This window comes from Pantherophis guttatus, chromosome 3 (assembly GCF_059756535.1).
Source record: "Pantherophis guttatus breed Tessera chromosome 3, ASM5975653v1, whole genome shotgun sequence".
Lineage (NCBI taxonomy): Eukaryota > Metazoa > Chordata > Lepidosauria > Squamata > Colubridae > Pantherophis > Pantherophis guttatus.
In genome coordinates this window covers 5,540-28,885 of record NC_142065.1, presented here as the reverse complement: position 1 = coordinate 28,885, position 23,346 = coordinate 5,540, and the positions used below count along the sequence as shown (strand labels likewise).

General features: G+C 46.5%; 2 protein-coding genes across 2 annotated transcripts; one reads left to right on the top strand and one right to left on the bottom strand.

The window, feature by feature from the left end:
* Positions 1-1,564: 1,564 nt before the first annotated feature.
* Positions 1,565-4,241, bottom strand: COPS6 (COP9 signalosome subunit 6). Its single transcript, XM_034424125.3, has 10 exons — positions 4,049-4,241; positions 3,832-3,957; positions 3,610-3,741; positions 3,437-3,525; positions 3,270-3,332; positions 3,122-3,169; positions 2,794-2,908; positions 2,481-2,573; positions 2,281-2,381; positions 1,565-1,745 (listed from the first exon to the last, which is right to left on the bottom strand). Exons 1-10 carry the CDS (start codon positions 4,161-4,163, stop codon positions 1,605-1,607), a joined length of 1,023 nt encoding a protein of 340 aa, XP_034280016.1. The 5' UTR covers positions 4,164-4,241; the 3' UTR covers positions 1,565-1,604.
* A 3,268-nt stretch (positions 4,242-7,509) lies between these two features.
* On the top strand, positions 7,510-23,123 carry LOC117669581 (lysophosphatidic acid receptor 6-like). Its single transcript, XM_034424124.3, has 2 exons — positions 7,510-7,728; positions 21,304-23,123. The coding sequence occupies exons 1-2, from the start codon at positions 7,714-7,716 to the stop codon at positions 22,360-22,362; spliced, it is 1,074 nt and encodes a 357-aa protein (XP_034280015.2). The 5' UTR covers positions 7,510-7,713; the 3' UTR covers positions 22,363-23,123.
* Positions 23,124-23,346: the final 223 nt, after the last annotated feature.

Here is a 23,346-nt window from a genome sequence, read left to right as displayed (position 1 = left end):
CTATTGGTGGTAGTAGGCGGTCCCGCAAGTACCCGGGTCCTAAGCCATGGAACATGTCACCCCTTTCATCAGACTAGACATACCTAGTCTTTGATTTCTTTGTTTTAGCCTCCAGTCCCCTAATTATCTTTGTTGCTCTTTGCATTCTTTCTCGAGTCTCAACATTTTTTTACATCAGTGACCAAATCTGGATGCAGTATCCCAAGTGTGGCCTTACCAAGGCATTACAAAGTGGTATTGACACTTCACATGATCTTGATTCTATCTAGAAAAAGCCTAGAACTATGTTGGCTTTTTTGCCAGCTGCAGCACAGCTGGCTCATATTTAAGTGATTGCCCATTAGGACTCCCAAGATCCCTCTCAGTTACTATTGAGGAAGATGCCACATACTGCATTTTGTTTTTCTTGCCTAAATGTAGAACCTTACTTTTTTCACCATTGAATTTCATTTTGTTAGATAGTGCCCCATGTTCAAGTCTGTCAAGATCCTGTATTTTAAGCCTCTGGAGTGTTGGCTATTCCTGCTAGGATTAGGATTGCTACAAGAGAGACTGCTGGGCCTTGATAGTGCATCACATCAGCTTTGCGGTGCAAATATACTAGACCATGGGTGTCAAACTGGCAGCCCGCTGGCCAGATGCATCACATGCATGGCGCCCACCCCAGCTCCGCGAAGGAGAAAACATTGCGAAACATCACGTGATGGCAATATGCCATGAGTTTTGACACCTATATAGTAGACTCAAGGGAGTGATCTTAGTGGCACAGTGGTTAGAATGCAGTATTGCAGGCTAATTCTGCTGACTGCCCAGAGTTTGACCCAGATTGTTGGGGTGCGGGGGGGGGGGCAAGATATTGACTCAAGCTGCTTAGAGAGGGCTGTAAAACACTATGAAGCGGTACCTAAGTGTAAGTGCTATTGCTATAGAAGTACATCTGGTACCCACAAGATTTGGTACCAAATCTAGCCATGCAAGTTTATATTTTTTATATATGACCTTTATAGATTTTTTTTTTTTTGCAACAGAATTGGATGAGTTCTTTCCCCAATTTTTTCTGGAGAATATACTTTCAAGTTAAATACAATTAAATTATCAAATTTGGAAAGGGTTCAAAGTCAACCCTGCCTCAGCACACGTTATCAGACCATACCAGATAGTTGCGTAGATTCCATTGAGTGCATCCAACTAGCAGACTATAACAATTTCCTGCGATTTGGAAGTCACTAGATTTTATGCAACCTAAACTTGTTTGCCTTCTTTACAACCCTTTCATATTGGTCTCTTACTCAGCTTGTGGATGACTTATCTAAAGTTCTCTCCCCCCACCCCCTCCAACAAGTACCACTTCCAGAATATGTTCTCTCTCATCCGGTTCTTGTATATTTGGTTTCTTCCTTGCTGTTAAACTGCACTGGGCATGTAAATGGGATACAAAAAGCGCAAATCAGAGCATTCTGCTCAAAACTATCCCCGTTTGTGATTCAGAGGGAACACTAGACTGGATGAGCCTTTAATGGGAAGAAATAACACTTGTGATTCTGGAGCACTCCTACGCATAACATCTCATTCAGCACAATCACTTTATTAGGGAGCACCAAATCTTAGAAGAAAAGTCCTCGCATGCGGCGCCCAATGCTCTGGCGGTCATAGAGGATGTTGAACTTGTTCACAAACTGGTTCATGGTGTTGCAGGTTTTGGTGATGGTGCCCAGATAGGTCATGAGGCCCACATCGTTGCATTGCTAGACAGGGGATTAAATAGGCATCAGAAAGCGGGGAGAGATCAGGGCCTGTGCTGCCCACAGCCCTGAAACCACTGTGGAAAATTGTGGTGGCATCTGCTTTAGGAAAACTTGGGAATCCTTTCTGCCTCCCTCCGTTTCATTTGGGTGGCTGCCCCATGAAAGAGCCTTGGTACTACAGTGGTTTAAAGCACCCTGTTATTAACACAGCTGCCTGCAATTTACTGCTGGTTCGAATCTCTCCAAGGCTCAAGGTTGACTCAGCCTTCCATCCTTTCTAAGGTAGGTTAAATGAGGACCCAGTTTGTGGGGGCAATAAGCTGACTTTGTATAAATATACAAAAGTATGAAGGCTATTGCTTAACGCACTGTAAGCCGCCCTGAGTCTCCGGAGAAGGGCGGCATATAAATCAAATTTAAAAAAAAATGTACTATGTGTGCCTGCATTGAGCATGGCAGCTTTTCTATGTGTACAACAGTTCCCTCTCCATTTATTCGGCTGCAAGCTACAGCTCTTCCCCTCCTGAGAACTCACATCGTAAAAATCTGTCTTGAATTTGTCAGTGCTCAACACAGGTAGGCAGTGGCAAAGGGCATAAGCTTCTCGCAGAATCTCATGGTTGAATGGTACCTCACCTGCATGGGAAGGAAATGCATTGGGAGATCAGCACTACCCATGTGAGAGCTGAGGCATCAGTTAGGCTTGCCTGTTGCATTTCTACAGCTCTGTCTCACCTGCTTCGGAAGCTTTAACATATTCCAAAATAAGTTTGACACGGCTGTGAAGCATCTTTATGGCACTGTGCTGTGCGATGAGGTGCTCAGCAACTGTCAAGGAGAAACAAGGAGAAAAAGTCAGAGCTCTGCTCCTAACAAGAGGCCTGGAAGCCTGAAATGTCCAAAGAGTTTAAATGCAATAAAGGACAGTTCATATCCACTCCACAATACTGGTGGTAAGTTACACCCCTCCCAGCCAAACTGTATCCATATTCAGCAACAGCTACAGGAAGCTCATTCCCGCGCACCAAGCTTCAGCGCCCTACCTCACCTGTGGAGTTTTCCCCGCTGCCTGTTGCCGTCATCCGTGCCACGTGATCGACTCCGATGCGCTCAGCCTCCTCTGTGGCCAGGGTATATGTCAGCTCAGCAAATAACATAGTTGCCTTGAAACAAAGAGAGAAGAGAATTGAGAAGGGTTTCCGGACAATGACACAAAAGCTGACTTACAGTACAGTCGGGCTGCACAAGAATGCCCTCGGGATCTCCCATCTTGAAAGCAGCTCATGGAACAGAACATGTGAACTGAGGTTTCCCAGAACTCCAGAGCGCCAGGAACACCAAAAGGGACAGGCGGTAGAAGTTGTAGCAAGTATTACCTCTCCATTGATGATGTCAATCACAGACTCAAAGACACTGACAGGCAGCTAAGGGAAGAGAGAGTGCACACAGCTCACTGTTGGGTTCAGCACGGAGAGGCAGCCACTGAAGGGTTCCAATGGGCAGGACAGAGGAATAAGTACTCACATCCGTGTGCTTGGTCATGGGGTTCAGCTTGAGGAACAGGGGGCTTTCAATGATCTCACAAACCTGGGTAGAGAACGGCACGAGTGAGACTCCTGCCAGACAATGGAGGGCCACCTCTCCCAAGACATGTCCCCCCGCCCCCTGCAGCCTCCCTCATACCGACTCGCCTGTTTGTGGACGTGGATGTCAGACTGGTCCGGGGGGCCGCCAGTGGTGTACCAGCCCAGGAACTCCAGATCCTTGAACACTTGCTTAACTGCGGGGGAGGGAAAGGCAGCTTAGATGGGCCTCCAACGCCACCGGCAGCTTCCCCCCTCCCTTGCCCGCCCGCCCGGCTCACACTGCTCCTCCTTGGTGTAGTAGTACTCCTTGTCGATCACCACATTCTCCTCCACGGAGTGGGACAGCAGCTCGAAGGAGTTCATCACCTCGATGTTGCGGCCCTCCTGGCAGCCGATCAGCGCCCCGATCACTGGCGAAAGCGGGGGCGGGGGGGGGCGTCAGGGGGGCTCCGCACGCCCGGTTTCCCTCTCCCCGCCCTCCCCCCATGAGTCCCGCTCACCTTGGACGGGGCGGCCCTCCTGCGAGCGCATCCGGATCCAGTGGTCGCTGATGTTGAGGATGACCAGCGGGTGCAGCGCCACCGACACGCTGCCCGTCACGCCCGAGGCCATCACCGCCGGAGCCGCTGCGGGGGTGGAGAGGGAGCGCGGTCAAGGGGGGGGGTCGCCGCGGCAGCCCCCCCCCCGCCGCCCGCAGGAGCCCGGCCCCTCCTTTACCCGCCGCGTCCACCTCCATGCCAGCCCCGTTGCTGCCGCCGCCGCCGCCGCCGCCTGTCCCGGCCAAAGAAAAGCCTCCGCCGCCGGGAGTCATAGCAGCAGCCGGCGCCGCCATCTTGGCCGCGGAGATCCCGCCGAGGCTCCGTAGAGACGCGCGCGCGAGGGGCGGGGCCGAGAGGAAGCGGAAGGGGCGGGATCTGCGAGCGAGAGAAATTTTGCCCCTCCGGCGGGTGATCGCTTTCGGGAAGCCGGCGCGTTTCCCTGGCTTCCCTCCCCCCCGCCCACCCGGGTGCCGCCGGCCCCTCCCTTTCCCTCTGAGAGACGCGTTTCCCGCGGTGTCCGCGCCCATCGCCCTTTCCCCGGCTCAGTATTGCGCGTACTGGGGGATCCGCTGCCTGGTTTTTGAAAGGATCGCAAGCCAAAACGCCTGCAAGAAAACAAGGGCAATTCTTGTTTCACTTCTTTGCAAAGAGGGCGCCCCGCCACGCGCGCGCAGGTCCCCACGAAGGTTTTCCTTCATGTGCCAGAGGGCACCCGCCCTCTGGGACAAGCTACCCCCAGGAATACGACTAATCCCGGACCTTCCGTCGAGCTTTGAAGACCTTCCTATGTCAGCAAGCTGGGCTGGCTTAAAATTTTAATGGGTTATTTTAAGGGTAATGGGTTTTAATGTTTTGGGAAGCCAATTCGATTTAATTCTGCTTTTAAATTATTTTAAATTTTGTATTGTATGTATTTTAATTTTGGCTGTGCACCGCCCTGAGTCCTTCGGGAGAAGGGCGGTATACAAATTTAAATAATAAATAAATAAATAAATGTTCTCCGTCGCCCGTTTGCCTCGCTGGCTGAGGACCCTCGGGCTGTCACAATCTATCCGAGACGCCTAAAATGAGCACATATTTACAATTTATCTCTAACAACCACTAGTTTCTGGGGTTTTTTTCTCTAGTTGCCAGGAGATTCCAGCTAAAACCAGTTCGGAGCCTGCCAGTGGCCTCTCTCCCCTTTGTCCCTACGGGCAATGTTTGAGCTCAAGCAACATTTAAGGCACAGTGTTTTGTTTTCAAGGATTAGTATGTCCTGCTACAATTTCTGTAAAAACAATACTCCTTTCTCCTTTCCCACATGGGGAACCCGCAAAAAGGTTGGAATAGGACAAAAAAAAACAACAACCCGGCTGGGCTGGCATAGAGGAAGTGGGGTACATGAGCTCAAGAGCAGAAACTGCCCCCCCCCATGCCCAGCTGAGCAGCACAATCATCAGAGGCTTTTTTTTTTAACTTTTAAAAGCATTTTTTCTACAACCTCTTTGGCAGAAAAAATGCTTTTAAAAGTAAAAAAAAAAAACTGATGATTGCGCGGCTCAGCTGGGATCGTCAAAGGCTTTTAAAAGAAAAAAACCCTATTTTTCTTTTAAATGCCTCTGATGATCCAAACTCAGGTGCCTGGTCTGCAGAAGCTTTTTTAAAAAGCCTCTGCCTATCAGGCAACTCAGCTGGGATCGTCAGAGCCTTTTGAAAGCATTTGTATACAACCTCTTTGCTGAAGAGATTCTAGAAAAAATGGTTTTAAAAGTAAAAAAAAAAAAAAATTGGCCACGCCTACCTAGTCATATTACCCCCCCACCAAGCCACACCCACAGAACCGGTAGTAACAAAGTTTAGATTTCACCACTGTCCCAATGTGGTCATTAAGTGAATGTGTGCAGGTCGTTAAGCACAGCACAAAGTGTCTTGGGGCCCCAATCTTCCAAGGCCTTCCCCACCCCATGTTCCACTATCTGCCCCTTGAGATTCCCACAAGCCTTGGGCCTGCTTCCCAGCCCACCAGGCCCTCCTCCCCACACTGTGTCACCCGCAGAACAAGGGCGAGTGACCACAGGGATGCTGCAGTGGCCGTAACTTTGGGGCTCCCTTTTGCAGGGGTCTGCCATAACTTTGTTCCAGTTGTAAATCAAGGTCTACCTTTAATCTGATTTTGTTTGGCAAGAACCATAAAGGAAACTTCAGAAGAGTCTCGGCATGTGCCAGGAAGGATGTGTTTGGACAACAACTAGCTTGGCTTCTCCAAAGAGCTTTAAACTAATACCAAGCATAAACTCCCAAGACAACCAATCAAACAATGAGGTAAAGAGAAGGAAGGGTAACTCAGACATAAAACAGGAGAGATAGGAAGCAAACCGTCATAAAGGACTGAGATGCCTGTAGACTTAACATTCAAAGTATGAGGAAGAAACAGGGTGAACTTGAAGTTTTCATAAGTGAGGGCAAGTAGGACATTGTGCCCATTACAAAAACTTGGTGGGGTGAAATTTGTGACTGAAATGAATTGCTAGAAGGATTTAAGTTGTTCAAAAGAAATCGACTGAATTGTTCAAAAGAAACTAAATGAATGAAAGAGGAAGTGGAGTAGCATTATATGTAAGGAATCATTATATCGCTACAGAAATCTACAAAACCAAGGAGTAAAGCCTCCTTGAATGCATATGGGTCAATATAAAAAGAAAAAAGAATGACACTGCCATATGTGTATATACCACCTAGGCCACCTGGTTTCTCCTGGTCACTTATTCAGATTTCGCCATCTAAAATCAGCAATTGGCCCATCGCCTCCATTGACATTTTCTTGCTATTGACATATTTGAAGGAATTCGTCTTCCTAAATTTTGCCTGTCTTGCCAACCTTTGCTCATGTTCTACCTACCTTCTACCTTCCTGGCCTCATCCAGACTTTTCTGGACAGAGGTTTTGTAGAGGTCTCTATTTGTAGAGCCCCTCTCTTCATTTTCCATAAGTATATTTTCTTAGTCTTAGTTTTGTCCTTCTTGTGAGCTGCTTGTCCAACCCCATCAGCTTCTTTAGAAGATTTTCTTTTTCACTGACATTGTCTGATGTGATGCCTTCCTTAATTCCCTTTTCAAAAAATCCCAACTGGCTGCAAAACCTTTGCTCTTAAGGTTTTCTTCCCAGAATACCTTATTTACTGTTTCTCTTGGTTTATCAAAATTTGCCTTCCTAAAATCCATAGTTCGAGTGTGATCACTTTCTACCTAGTTTTGTTTCCAAAAAAAATCAGGAGATTGTACACATGAGAAGGGGAGGCAAAGAAACACAAAGGAGTGGTGGTGGTGGTGGTGGTGGTAGGTGGGGAGGAGAAAGGGAGGTGGTGCTGATATTGCTAATGTGTCTTCCTTCTTTCCTCCCTGCTGCTTGTTCTGGACTTCCCTCTTTTAGCCCAAAAAGAAAACTTGTGAGTGCACACAGACCTCTTGCGCAATTCTGGGCATTTCTGGCTTGCCACAGAGAACTGGGCGGGGATGTATGGGGAGAGTGAATGAGAAAGGGGTGCTGCTACTGAGTTGGTCTCTCCCCCCCAAGGTAAGGGCTTTTGGGTGGGAGAATCTGAAGAGTCCAGCACCGAAGCTCACCTTTTGCTCTCCCCCTGACAGCAGCCAGATAAGGAACAGGGAAGGGACTGGCTGGGGAGCTCTTTGGGCTTTCCCCCTCCCGGAGCTGGAAGGGGGCAGGTCCCAAATGAGTCTTCCTGGAATCTGCGGGGATGTGTGTGTGTGTGTGTGAGCTGGGGGTGAGGTTACAGCAGGCCAGGGGAGCAGCAGGCAGTCGACAGTCCTGGCACAACAGGACACAACAGAAGCAGTCGCCTCCATGGAGCTCCCAGAGGTATGGGCAAGTGGGAAGGAGGGTGACAATGATGAAGGTCACCTGCTAGGACCCCACAATTTTTGGAGAGGAATAGAGGGTGGAATGGGGGAGGGTTCAGGCCAGACTGCACGTCTGCCAACCACTTTTGATGCCAACCCCCCCCCCCAATCCCACCCTCTGTTCTTTGGATGGGAAAGTTCTCAGCACTCTGGACAGCTGGGAAGAAAAGTCGCTCCCTCATCTCCCACTTTGTCCTCTTGGAGAAAAAGGAAGGCCAACAGTCCTCCCTCCATGACACCCCCCCCCCCAGCCTTGTGCTGCTGTCAAGCTCTATAGCAACCCCCCCCCTCCTATGGCTTAGCCTTTAATGGGGAAAGGAGGAGTGGCAGCTTCAGAGCCTTGGGAGTAGCCGATCCTGACCCTTTTCTGTTCACTGGGCTCTGGGACTTCATTTGAAAAGTTCATGGCTGTTGCCATGTTGCAGCTGCCAGACAAGCTTAAGGATGCCTGCTTTTCTGTACCTGGGGATGGTGGAGTGGGGGGAACCCTCAGCTGCCATGGTTTCCTCAGGGAGGTTGCATGTTTAAGAGAAGCTTCAAAAGTTGAATATTGCTTATCATTTTCCTGGCGGCAGATGGCCCTTTGGTCAGGTGAAGCCCAAAGCATTCATGTTTTTTCCCCAAACACCTGGACTTCATCAAAGCCCTGGAAACTCTTGGCATCGTTACTAAGTCCACAGATGTAATTCCCATGCTGAATGACAGTGTCATATTTGCAGAAGAACAATCTTGTGCCTTCCTTATAGAAGACCCATCCTGAGTTCAGAGGTTGTCTGTTGCCTCCTTCCTGCTCAGATTCATCCAGGCTGCTCTGATTACAAAGCTTGTGTGTTGCCAAACAATTACATTTTGCGGTAACGGAGGGAGAAGGATGCTTCTTTAATTTCCTTTTTTCTGACTTCCTTTGCCAAAGACTGCATAGGCACACAGTGTAACTTGGATAGGAGGCAGTGTGGCAGCTGGCAGGGCAAAGACCTTTCGATTCCTTTTGATTAGTTGGATCTGGACCAGTTGAGACCTACCTTTTGTAAGCATCTTCCTTCTAGCCTGAGTAAAACAGTGAGGCATTGATCAGAGCGATAATAATGGCAATAATTCCCCAGTTGCTTAAAAACATGCCACAATAGACAAGAGCACAGATGGGCAAGGAGAGGAGGAGGAGAAGGAGAGCCGATTACTATCGCAAATGGTTGAGAGATCTGTGCGTGGACAGATGGCCCTGAGCCGGTCCAGGATCAGAAAGACTGCAAGGAGAAAAGGAACCACGGTGGCTCCTGGGCATTGGAGTAGAGGTCCTTCAAGATTCTTGAGTTACTCCTGAGGCTTAAACTCATTTATGGCAGCTATGTGCCATTTGGTGGAATTTGTGCAACACCTGACAAAAGTGCTCAGATTTGCTCTTGGTTAGAGACCAAGCATCAAATAAAACCATTCAAGATGTCCATGGAACAGAGTTGAACTTTTATCTGGGAGCAATGTGATCCTGTTGGACCTGAGGAAATGTCAAAGCAGCTTTCTTGATTGTTAGATTCCTGTCCCTCCTGGTTAGTGGAAGCTTGTAGGAGGAAGCAGCTGAGCTGGAAGGTGGGATTAAATGTATCATCAGTTTGGAATCATTGTTTGGCCACAAGAGACCCAGGTCCAGCCCCCCCGAAATTCCTTTGTCCATGTCTTGTGCCAGTTTAGCTTTGTCCATTAGTTGACTAGATTCTTTTGTATAGGTAGAAGTAATAAACTCTTCTATGCTTTGAACTCAACAAATGCTCTCAGTTATCTGCTTCCAGGATGGTGACTTCTGGATGAGTGCAAGCAGTGATTAATGTAGCAATGTGATTAATGCAACACATCAGAAGGAGTTGGTGGCTGAAGCCATCATTAGACCCTCGCTCTGCAGTACAACGTTCGTCCAGTTTTGTCCAAAGAGTGATTGCATGACAGCTCCAGAAGATCCTGGATGAAACAGATTACCTGGACATCTAGTCAGGCTGCAGGCCTGGTTATAGACAGAAGTGGCCTTGTTCACACTTGATCCTCTCTAGTGAGAGTAGGATGGGGTAGCAGATCCATCCTCACTCTCCTTGACCTCTTGGTGGCTGTTGATATCATCAACCATTTTGGGCTGGCTGCAGGATTTGGGACTGGGCAGTGCAATGTTGCACGGGTTCAGTTCTTTTCTCTGTGGCTGGTTCCAGTTGGTATAAATACTGGCGAGAGGTCCAGCCCAAAGCCGCTGCTCTGTGGGGCACCAGGGGGCTCTCTGCAGCTTTTGGTCACGAAACCACTGGCTGATATCACATGACTCCAGGGGATGAGATGTCACCAATAGGCTGCTGATGCTCAGTGCTGCATCTCCACCCCTGGTGACCCAAGTGATGCCATAGCTTCCCTTTCATGGTGCCTGGATGTGAGTTTTCCGTGGGCCGCCCATGAGGTCAATATTGAGGAAAGACATGGACATGAGTTTTCTCGGGATGAGACGACCCAGATCTGACTCCGGGAGCCTCTTTTATTGAACACAAACAAAGGCAGGAGGGGTTTGTTAGCATAAGCCAATAATATATTACAGCATGTCTCATGAAATGCACACGTAAGTACAAGTAATACATGGAAGCAATGCCCATATTTGGGAAGATCTACAATCCTAGCTGCTAGTGAATTGTTGCAGCCCTTATCTATGAGTTGTTCCAGCCCTTATCTAGTTTTTCGCATACGCGGTACAGCATGATTCTCTCATGCCTGTGCGTAGCTCTTGAGCATGTTACAACATCTTCTACTTTTTGTGTTAATTTTTTAAACACGATCATCTTCCTCATCAGAGAGGGCAGATAGCAATGCCTTTTGCTATAGTATGTCGTTAGTGTCTGTTTGGGCTATGTTAATATGTTTTTCTCTGGTTTGGACCACACTCTCTACCGTGGATTGGATAATACTCCGGATTACGGGGATTAGGCATGGGAGCATGAGGAGGCCTAAAAGAATGACACCAATCATGAACGCAGCTTGCTTCCAATTGCGGAATATTCCTCCCAAAAATCCCCCCTCATCAAGCATTCCCGTCCACTTTTGTACAGGTACATGCACAAGCTTTCTTAACTCAGCGGTAAGATCCGCTACAACTTTCCCTGTCTCATCTATTTGTAAACAACAGTTTGTGATACTACAACATACAGAAATAAGCAAAGCAATGATCATGAGTACAGTAGACAATATGTTCTTCAGCCATCCGGTTTCTGCAAATTTTTGTAGCTCACCCATCCTTTTATTACGGTGAACAAAGTTAGTGGAAAAATGGCCAGGAGATGTCAAGCGAGGTAGGCCATCAAGTTTCTGAGTTGTATTCCAGTTATACATTTCCACAAATCGCTCACACAAATTGTAAATCCATCCGGATCCAGGCACCCAAGAAAACCACATGTCAGGAGTTTGTAACCTCTGAGTTATTCTGGAAGCCCTATCTTGCACGTCCCGAGCACCTTCTCTGACCACACCTGATTTGTTCCTCCAGTTCCAGAAGGGCTTTGGTTTCACTTATCAGGACGTCCTTCCTATTGGAGGGAATAAAACCTTTGCACATTTGCAGAAGCGAGGGGAGACATAGGATACAGCAACAAAGCAAAACAAGCAGTATAGATACAATAGTTGGCATAATTGATTTCAACCAAGAACCATCCGGGAGCCATGACCAAAGAGCAGCCCAGATGTCAATGGCACCAGATCCATCGGATGATAAGGGATTGTTTTTGAACAAGTTTTCCATATGTTCTATGGTGTGAGTGATGTTATACTGATAATCAGATATATAGGTACAACAATGTGAGTGTATGAGGGCACAAATGCCTCCTTTAGCTACTAGCATAATATCTAAGGCATATCGGTTTTGTGAGACCACCTCCCTGATTTCAGCCAGTTCTTTGTTCATCAGCTTCAGCACCCCGATAGTCTCGTTGAACATATGTACTGTCCAGTTATTTAATAAATGAAGATCCCGATAATTTATTGCCACCCGAGATTGGGCAAGATGCCTCTGGATATCTGAGTTTTTAATGAGCCACCCAGTGTCAGTGGTGGGTGTGGTTTGGGAAATAGGAGTAGTGGAGTTTGTCCGATTAGCAGCTATTTGAATGTCTTTTATTACTGTCCCATCATAATTGAATGTAGAGGCTGCTGACATGAAGGATCATGAGATGTAGGGGCAATAGATGCAAGATCGTGACTTAATTCCAGAATCCGTGATATATAGTCTCCTTTATGCAATTGTTGCAGAGGCCCATTGTCCTTATTCACTCCCCCCTCAGCTGGAAATGTCAATATGGGAACCTTAGGTGGTGGAGTAGACTTAAGTAGAAAGTAAGGACCTCGTGCATAGACAATGCGTTTGTGGCGGGAGCGTACTTGACTTGAAGTGTATGTATGTGGGGATTTGATGTTCCTTACATGGGCACTTGAGAGTCCCAAAGCTAACAATGTCCAAGGCCATAAACAAATCATAGTCACTTATACGTGTGAAACAAAATTACTAGCAAAATTAGAAAAACAAGTACCCACAAAACCCACTCCCAAACTTCTACTAACATTAGTATGTGTAAGAAAGTGTTATATTAAAGCTAATAAAATGTATATGTACAATGTGAAGGTAGTTTCCTCCTGATGAATCTTCCGCTGTGCTCAGGGGACCAACTGATCACCATCGTGCGTTGAGAGTCCATTGCCGGTAGGACTCAGCAAGGTGTTTTCTTCTTAAATCTCAGCACGAGGGGTTTCTCCTTCTTTTTGTTGTAAATGAAATGGTCTTATGTGTCTTCTGGGGATCCAAATGATGTGATTGTTATACTGGACAGCAGCGTATCCACGGCCCCAGGTAATAAGGTCAGCGGCCCTTCTCCATGCAGGATCAGGTAGTTGGTGGAAATAAACCTATGGTTTGGGGTAGCTGATGGAGAAGTAGAAAAATGACGGGTCGCAGCCGATGTGGGAGGCTGTCCAGTCAGGTTAAGGAAGTTCAAAGTATATAAGCAAAGATTGAGTTTGTTTTGCATGGCTGGGAGGCCGAGGCATTTTTCCTCTTTCAATTTATAAGCCAAATTTGTGTGTGATGGACCACTTGTTACAAAAGTCTGCAAAGGCAGTACTGGTGTACGCAGGTCCATTGTCAATTTTAAGTTCAATTGGGTGTCCCATCGATGCAGAAGTCCGAATACAATGATTTATTACATGTTTGGTTGCTTCTTCCCTTTTTGGGAATGACATAATAAATCCTGAATAAGTATCCACGGAAACATGCAAATATTTCCATGGGGCAAAGGATGGATACTGAGTTACATCCATTTGCCAAATTTCACAAGCTTTGAGTCCTCTAGGGTTTACACCCATAGGGATAGAATGAGCTTGTTGACTACAGGTAGGACATTGTTGTATGATGGCTGCCTTGAGACCAAATTGCTTCGCTAATGCTTTTTATTTTGATGGAAATCTCTGTCTCCACCACCCACAATATCTATAACCTTTCAATAAACAAATCTCCTTATAACACTATACATTCAAATCCTTCTCCCATTGCCATTCTGACTTCCAAGCCAGCCCAAGTCTGTGCAAACCAACTTTCTCTTCCCATCTATAAACAATTCAACCCCTTCTCAGCACCAATATCTGATACTTCCAAAAGTCAACTTTCTGCTTTCCTTCACTAACTCTCTCTTCCCTCCCCACTTCTGGGTTAAAACCCTCAAAGCCATTCCCTTACATTCCCTGTAACACTGGGTTCTTTGCATACCAGTCTTCATTCAAAATAGCACAATTATCTATTCACAGCCTACAATATCCAGTCAATCCTAAACATTTCCTCAACTCTTCAGGTGTTATTTTTGTTACTTCTTTCATTAATTAAATGTCCTAAGTATTTTATCTCTCTGTCTACATATTGTAATCTCTAACCCATCTTTGTGACAATTCCTAAAATGGCAACAGCTTATGCTGCTGACAGACAAACAAACAAACAAACAAACAAACAAACAAACAAACAAACAAACAACAAACAAACATACAAACGAACAAACGTGCCATCTGTTAAGTATGCAGAATGCACGCAGACATAAAAACATTAAGGAGTAAGAAAGACAGCTTCAAAAATAAAACAAACAATCTAAATGAGGTATTTTGAGTCAATGCTCTGAAACTGCAAAGGCAGGTATCAGATATCACCCTTTACCCCGCCTTTCTCAGGCTGGTTCTCTGAGAGAAAAAAAAATGGTGAAGAGAACAAAAAAACCCGTAGCCCCCCCCCATCTTTGTGCCTCTCACCTCCCAGGGAAAAAAGGAGGGGGGAAGAGGGAAAAAATGTTTTACAGCACGCAACCAAGCCTCGCTTCCCTCCTCCATTCAGCATACTTACAGCAAAGCAACACGTTCAGTATTTCTCTAATTTCTCACCTTATCCACACACAGGCATTCACATTTGTACTGCAATCAGACCTTTCGTATAAACCACTTTCACATAAAAAAATTCATTTAATGCGTCCTCCATGCAAATCAGTCATTAAAATTATTTCAATGAACTAGCTTATTCCCAAAACGGTGGAAAAAATTTCAGGCAGCAGTTTTAATCACAAAAGGTGATATTGGGCCCATAACGCCGTGCTCTCAAAACTTTTCTATTTCAGCAAGCTGGCCTGGCCTAACTCCCATCTTTTAAATTTTTAAATTTTTTAATTCGTGATTTTACAAATTGGGTGTTTTAATCTGTGTTTCGGCCGATATATTTAATAATTTTAAGGGATTTTTTAATATTTGTATTATCTGTATTTTATCTTGGCTGTTCACCGCCCTGAGTCCTTCGGGAGTAGGGCGGTATAGAAATTTGATTAATAAATAAAATAAATAAATAAATAAATAACCATTGCCTGTTTTTCCACAGCTTCAAGTTCAAGCCCAGTCAATTTGCTGGCCAGCCAAAAATATCATAATTAATTTAACCACATTCAATTCTATACACTATCATTATAGATGCACATCAACAAAATATTTTTAACAGAAATCACTTCAAGTTGATCAGTTCAAATCATCTGAGTTTTCCCATTTAGACAGGTTATTTATGTTTTTATTACCTGCTAAACCCCGGGTGGGAAGAACAATAAACAGTTTCTTCTTTCAGCCTGACAAACATACTGAGAGTCAGAGATCAGATTAAAAGGTTGTTAAGAAAAAGTGTGCAAAGCTGAGATAGAAAAGTGAAAGTCAGATTTTGAGATAGAAAGAACAATATTTATTAAATCAGTTCCATTTCTTCGACAGGCTTGACTACGCCCCAAGGTTATAATTTCAGCAATAGCTTAAATAAAAGGTAAAACATTTTTAGACGGTAATGAGACAAATAAAGCCATTCAATACTGACAATTTCTATGAGGGATCCAATCCACAAACTGAATACTCAAGATGTTATTAATTTTCTCAATTGTAGCAAACATTACAGATGGAATTATAATTAAATCTCCTGGCTTTTTTCCTTTAGTCAATAACTCAAATAATGGGCTAAGTAAATGCATAGGTAAAGAAAAATATGAGCGGACCCAATTAATAGTACCCAGTAATTGTTGCAAATTTACTAAGGAAGTAACTTTTGGTAACTTTATACAAGGAATAGCCGGAGCAGAAAGAAATTGCAATAGTTTTCCACAATTGTAACATTTTCTTTGGGGTTTGCTGCCTGGTGATAAGGCAGTGCTAACAAATTGGTTTTATACAATGTTCCTATATCCTGACACACTTGAATCATATCTGCCAAATCAAGATCTTTTCCCTGCCCAACAATTGCTTTTCGGCATTCAGAAGTGGCGTTCTTTGTAGCTTTTTTCCTTATGTTAGAGAAGGCTTGTTGACGCTTGCCAGAAACAAGCACTTTTCTGAAGGCTTGCAAAATTGCAGCCGGTAGACAGACAGAAAGCATTTCAGGAATTTCTTCTATATTCCACCCCCTTTTTTTTGTCTAACTGTTTCTTTGAATTCTGCTTAGTGGGGGGTGTTACCAGCTCCTTCAGAAGGAACTGATGATTCAATTAAAGATGGTTTTGAGATGACAATTTTAACTTTATAATCAGGTGGAGGACTTGTAATTAATTGTTGCTCTTCCAAGGCATCAGAGCTATATTTTCTATTCCTTGATGACATTAATCTAAAAAGGAACCATTATCAGTGTCCTGAAGGCTTTTTTTTTTCCATGCATCATTAAACACTCTATAACCAATCTCCAGAGTGCCAGAATTTTTCCAGGGCTCGAGGAGGTTCGTGGAGTCAGGTTCCCATCTGTTTCCACACTTTCACTTTTAAAGAGCCCTTTTCCGGATAAGCCGGATAGTGTTGTTGAAGATATTTTAGTACACTAATTAGATGTTTTTTCGGGGGAATGGGAAGCGGTTTGCCCGCCGCCTGGCTAATTACACTAGATAATTTGCAGATATCTCGAAGTTCATTGAGATGAACTGCCTGGTCCTTCGAGAAGCCTGACCCCATACTCACGATGTGGGAGGGTGCTCCGTTCGCCGACGGCCGTCCCTGGGTGCGAGGTTATTCCTAGCCGGGGGTGAGATGGGTGGGCAACACGGATATCACGTCAGGGTCACCAGATGTGAGTTTTCCATGGGCCGCCCATGAGGTCAATATTGAGGAAAGACACGGACATGAGTTTTCTCGGGATGAGACGACCCAGATCTGACTCCGGGAGCCTCTTTTATTGAACACAAACAAAGGCAGGAGGGGTTTGTTAGCATAACCCAATAACATATTACAGCATGTCTCATGTAATGCATACATAAATACAAGTAATACATGGAAGCAATGCCCATATTTGGGAAGATCTACAATCCTAGCTGCTAGTGAATTGTTGCAGCCCTTATCTATGAGTTGTTCCAGCCCTTATCTAGTTTTTCGCATACGCGGTACAGCATGATTCTCTCATGCCTGCGCGTAGCTCTTGAGCATGTTACAACACCTGGAGGCTGTGGGGTTCTGGATGGAGGACAATGGGCTTTGGCTGAACCCTGGTGGAACAGCTGTGAATACGTGGAGTCTTGGCATCCAGAGATTTCTCATCCTTAATCCTGGATGTCTGCCCCAGATAGACCCAATGCAAAATTTACTTAGAACAAAGAAAACTGACTGCAGGAAAATCCCAAACATGTTTAAACTCATTTACTGATGATTTGGCCAGTGCTTCCGCTGGAAGTTGGTTCTAAGTTTCCACTACTCTTTCTGTGAAGCCACCCTTTCTGACATGACGTTTGAACTTTCCTCCTGTCTGAGGTTATGCCTCCCCGGGATCTTGATTTTTGCGTAATATTGAAAATGCTGCCTTCTAGAACCTTATTCTGTTATATTCTAATTTGGGGTTTCTCCTAGACTTCTAGATCTCCTGACTCCTGCTCAAGGAATAGGTGGCTTTTGTGGCTAGGAAACCGTTTGTGCAACTTTGTGCGTTGCACCAATTGTCCCTTCTTTTGGATCATGAGGCCCAGTACACAATCAATAATGCCCTGTTCATCTTGTGTTTGGATTATTGCAACACGCACTATATGGGCAGAGTAGCTATTATTGCACTATATGGGCAAGAAGCTATTATTGGTCCAGAATGCAGCAACCTGAACAGGAACAACTGCAAACCCCATCAGCCAAGGAATTTAAGGTGGCAGGGTCTAGGAGAAGAACCTTCCCCCCCTCATCCCCCCAGCCCCTGTTCTTTGGAACCTCTTGCCTCACCTGGCTCTGCAGTTGGCCTGGGACCCTGATAGGGAAGTTGTAGGCTGGAGGTGGTTGGTGCAGTGATAGAGAAGGCATTTCCCCTGCTTCACCCTAAACTCGTCTTTTACTCTGCTTTTAATCTTTTGTAACCTTAATTGGTAGTGGTTTCTATATTTCTATTTTGTATTGTATTGTAAGCTGTCTAGATCAAAGGTGGTATTCAGCCAATTCGCACTGGTTCGTGCGAACCATTGACGGAAATTTGGCCAAGGTTGTTGAACCGGTAGCGATGGCCGGCTGGCCACGCCCCTAAACCGGTCCCCCGGTCGCCACTCGCTCGCCCCACCTGCCATGTTCGTCACTGCCATGGTCTTCACGCACGCGTGTCCCATTGCCTTGCAAGTCCAATGGGATGCGCATGCATGAAGAACATGATGATGACGGCAGTAGCTTTTTCCGTGATCTCTGGTACTTTTTGGTGGCCTGCGGCCAACTGCCGCCTCTTTAACAGCTGCTTTGTGCCTGTGGTGGCTGGCTGGGGGTCACCAAAAACTCTGCTCAGCTTGCCTTCTGGACCCTGGACCAGCCTCCACGGAAGGTAAGCAGCCCAAAGAAAGAGGCAGTGGTGGGGGAGGAAGTGGGGGCTAGGGCCGGGGCCACTAAAGGAGGGGAAACAGGGGTGACTGGTGAAGGGAGTGCGGGGGTAGATAGGTGGAAATTCCAAACCTTTTCCTACCTTTTCCTGTGGGCGTGGCTAGGGGGGGTTATGTGACTGAGTGGGCATGGGCGTAAGTGATGTCAAGTTGGCCATGCTCACTCAGTCACATGCCCCCCCACCTAGCCACGCCCACCCAACCGGTAGGGAAAATGTTTGAAACCCACTACTGGTCTAGATCCTAAACCCTATCTTTAATTTTCTTTTGCTACAGGAAGTGGGGGTAAATGTTACTTCTAGCTTTCCTTGCAATCTTTAGTTTTCCTAGCTCTGCAGATATTAGGGACTATTTGTTGGTATGCCTTCTTGGAAATTGCACCCATCTTCCACCTCCTGTTAATCTTTTCTTTGCACTTTTAAGCAACTTGTAACTTCCTCTTGGCTTGTAACTTAATTAAGCGCTCCTTATGCATCCAGAACGTGTCTCTATCCTGAGTCCCATCTTTGTCCTCACTGGAAAGATGTCGGATTGATTGCACTTTTATTCCCTTATGCTTGAGAAATTACCATCTCTCCTGATTTTTTTGCCCATGGGGTCTCATCCAGGACTTCCTTAAGTTTACTGAAACCAGCTGCCCTGAAGCCCAGTGCATACCTGTGCTTCTGTGTTCCTTTCTTGGTCACTTTCTTCCAGGCTTCCCTCTGCTTTTCCCACTCCAGGCAGCAGGATCAGAGCTAAGAGTCCCAGTCCACTCCCTCGTTCCTTCTTCAGCCTTCTGGAGAGTGAAACCAGCCACAGAACCACCCAGGGAGACCTGGCTATCTTGGCCAAGCTAGTTGTCCAGCAAGGGTCCCAAGAACTGAACTTTCCCATTTGGGCTAAGTCTCTCCTCCATGGGAGTTTTGTAATCAGGTCCTGTAGCACCTCGCTACAATAACCCATTTGTTTCTTGCCTCCTCTCTGTTCTGCCTTGAATGTTCTTGTGTTCAGATTCACAGATGTCAATACATGTGAGAGAAAAGTTATCTCATGGTTTGCTGTGTCTATTGATTGGCTTTGATTGGCTTCTGGTTCGAATGTTTGAATGGACCAATCAGTGCGTAGCTATTGACTCTGAGTTTCCCGTGCTTTGTAACTGACACTCACTTAGTATATAAGGAACTGCTCTCCAGCAGGAAGCATACACGCCAGCTAGCAAGCAAGCAAGCTCACACGCACACGCACTCGCACACGCTTGCATCTACTTTGCATCTTGCCTGGGTCAGAGACAAAGAGCTGAAGTCACTGATGCCTCCTCCTGAGGAAGGAAGACCCGAAGAGCTGAATGAACATTGCTGAAAGTCAGATGACTACTGATATTCTTTTGTAGATTTTGTTTTGTTGTTTTTATTAAACTAGTTTGTTTTAAACTTCTCTCTGACTCGTCTGTTTGGTGCATTTGTAAGCGGATAAGGTTACGGTCTACAAAACCTCCACGACAATACATAAGTGAGCTTCCTCTCTAGTCTGGCTTGTTCCGTGATACTCTTCATTCCTTGCTTTCCACTGCTGGATTTCATCTCAGAGGCTCCACAAAGGCCTACAGAGTCACATTTGCCTACCGCATAGCTTTTGTCAAAGAGGCTTTTGCATGACAGAAAAAGAATGTGATGACCAGGGGCTGGGCACGGAAGCAACACAGCAGGAACGAAGGCTTAACTCCCTTTATTGCTCCAACTTTCCTCCAACAGTCCCACCATTCACTGCAAGTTCAGGAGTCAATCTCTAAACATGCACCTCCAATAGTTCCTGGCTGCTATTAGTCCAGGGGAGCAGCACAGTTCTGAGAGCAGCCACAGTTCAGGGAATTTGGTTCCAGGGAGTCCTCGTCACAGGAAGAGTTCACTGGGACTGCAACACAGCCCAGAGTAGAACTGTGTTGCTGCGAACTGAGACATAGCCAGGCCAGGCAAGCAAGGCAAGCAGGGCAAGGCAAGGCACAGCAAAGTATCCAGATGTTGGTAACAGCATGTGAGACAGGAGAAAGGCTATGCTTGTTCCCAACAATTGCCCCTCCCAATGGCATCTCTTTAAACCTCATTCCCCAGGTGAGCTTTGTGAAGAGGGCGGGCGCCCTCCTTCCGAGTCGGGTCGCCCTGCGCTGATCCCACTTCCTCTCCATTCTCCACACTCAGGGATGGGGAGGGGAAGGTAATTGCTCGTCACTGGAGCTCCATTGCTCCTCTGCTCTGCTTCCTGCCCTCTCCTCCCCTATCGCTTGGTCGTCTTGCGTCCTCTCTCCTTCACTGGCGACCCTTCCCTGGCGTGCTGCTTAGACAGTAAATAGATAGTTTAGTAACATTTGAGGCAGAACACCAGGCCTGAGTGACCTGGAACTGCCTCGTCCTGCTCCTGTGGTTGCTCCTCTGTCACCCCTCATCCAGGCTCCAATGGGGCCATGACACAGAAGATATAAACTGCATTACCAACCCGTGTCAAGCTGTTGCCACTTACAGGATGCCCCTTGAACAACAGGAATATACTAGACTATTTTGTCCATTTGGGCCACAATGCCACAAGGGCAATCCAAGTTGTGGGTTTTTTTTTTTACTTCCTAGGAAGAGAACAAAATAGATTGTTTTGGTTGTAAACCCAATCAATAGGAATATTAATTATGTAAAATTATTTATTTATCTGGTTATTTCTTTGTTGATTCAACCTTGCTTGTGTATGGTAGGATTGTAGGGTAGGGTCATTTGTCCAGAGTGGTATAGGGTCTCCTGCTTGAACAGGGGGGTTGGACAGGACCTCCAAGGTCCCTTCCAACTTTTTATTTTGTATAAACCTCTGAGTATCATCTGTCAGCATGGGTTTAAGTACTTCTGGTGTGCTGAGTTATAGTTACAGTGTACTCAGTTACAGATCTCTTTCCTTGCTGTCCAAATTGAGGCAGGTGGTCATGGGAATGTGGGAATGTGTTAAATAAACAAATATTAGCCATCGCTCCATGATTCTGAGTTAAGCGAGGCATCTGAGGTCCGGCTTCCGTGGTCAGCCAGACCTTCAAATTTAGCATAAAGGCAAAGGAGCCTGGGAAAGGGTGCTGAGTTGGAGGAAATACAATGAACACTAAATGTACACTAAATGCTATAATGCTTTTCTTTCTGTCCCAGTTGCCGCCACAGAACCACTCCGGACTGCCTTCTAATAACACGTCTCCCTGCTCGGAGAGTGCAGACTTCCAGTACATCCTGTTTCCTGTGGTGTACAGTTTGGTCTTCCTCCTTGGCCTGGGGGGGAATCTCTTTGTGTTGGGTTACTTCCTCCGGACCAAATCAGCCATTGCCCCGGCCAATGTCTTCCTGGTGAACCTGGCCATTCTTGACTTGCTCTTTGTGCTGACCTTGCCCTTCCGCATCACTTACCACGCCCACCATAATGACTGGACCTTTGGCGAAGCCTTCTGCAAAATCACCGGCTGCCTCTTCTTCGCCAACCTCTATGGCAGCTCCCTCTTCCTGGCCTGCATCTGCCTCGAGCGCTATGTAGCTGTCGTCCATCCGCTGAAGCACCTCCAGTTTCGGCAGCTGCGTTACCGCCTGGTGGCTGCTCTGGGCGTGTGGCTGGTCCTCATCACGGCCATCCTGTTCCTGGCCCTCCGTGGGTCCCTGACCAGCCCCTTCGCCGATGGCCGCACCGCCTGCCTTGAAAACTTCTCCTCCAGTTCCTGGAAGGGGCGCATCTCGGGCATCAGTATCTTTGCTGCCGTGATTGGCTTCTTGCTGCCTCTTCTTTTGATCGGTGTCTGCTACCCGCTGATTGCCTGGCGCCTCCTGGCTTCCCCTGGATTGCAGGCAAGCTCCCGAGCAGCGAGACGCAAAGCCCTGCGGACGGTGCTGGTGGTCCTTGGGGTTTTCCTGGTCTGCTTTGCACCGTATCACATTGTGCAGCTGGTGCACACGTTGGGCCGGGTGGGTGTCCTGGGTGACTGCACCCTCGTCCGCACCACCTACGTGGCTCGTCGCATCACTATGGCGCTGACCAGCCTCAATGCCTGCCTGGACCCACTGGTTTATTATTTTGCTGCCGAGCGATTTGCTCGGCAACCAGGCTGGTGGAAGTGTGGCTGTTGTCAGCCAGAGAGCCCCCAACGGCCTCTGGGGCTCCCCAGGTTGATTGCCAGCAAGTCTTCTTCTTCTGGAGAAGCCACAAGGGCTGGCACAGAGCAGTGAGCAGAGAAAATCTGTCCCTCGACTTGACAGCCTTGTCTGTTCACACCGCGTGAGAGGAACGGAGACACATCACAGTTACACAGGTCTCAAATTAGTGCTTGTACCAGGAACGGACTGGAAATGAGCGAGCAAAGGACACTCAAGATGGTGCTTATGTGCTGCCTTCACCTAATTCCAGGAAGGGTCCTTCGAACACGATCTGCCTAAGGACGCGATGGGTCTCCATCTCTTTCCCGCTCCCTTCATTGTGAGGCTCTTCTCATGGGGGTTGCTCTGCTGTGTCTGCTGGGAATGATTAGGGTAGGGATAGATACTGTTAAAATCATTTTTTCTTATTCAAACCCCTTTTAAGTAGAGGAGGGTAGATGAGGCTTTTAATTTTGGAGCTGTTTAGAGGCCTCACCTTGCAGGCCCCAACCCCAGACTCTCGTTTGATGGGAGGAAAAAGACGGTCCTTGGATGAAGCAGAATCACTGAACCCCAACCCCTGCTTTTACTCTTTTTGGCTGCCTTCTAAAAATAAATATTTTACTTTTTTGAGAAAATGTTTGTAAGGGCAAAAAAATCAGAAGGAATATTATGAGCTGCAATTTGCTAATTAACCTGGAAAATGTTACATATAATATAGCTACAATTTATGTGGTGACAATCAAAATTTTCAAACCAATAACGTAGCATGCTAAGATTTGGGCAAAAACGCTGAAAAAAGGGGTTAAGGGTGAAGGCTAGAGTTACGGTTAGGTGTTAGTGCTATGGTTTGGGTTGGGTTTAAGGGTTAGAATTAGGGTTTTGGTTAAGGGATAGGGTTAGGGTAGGGATTATTGTTAAGGGTTAGAGGTTAGGGTCCCCAGCTGCTGCTATCTTTTCCACCCTGTTTCTTGGGGGGGGGGGTCTCCTTGTGCATCCCAAGGGAGCCTGAGCAAGAATGGCCAGAGAAGGCGAGTGTCCCAGCAGCAAATCTCTACTTTCAACAGACCACCATGC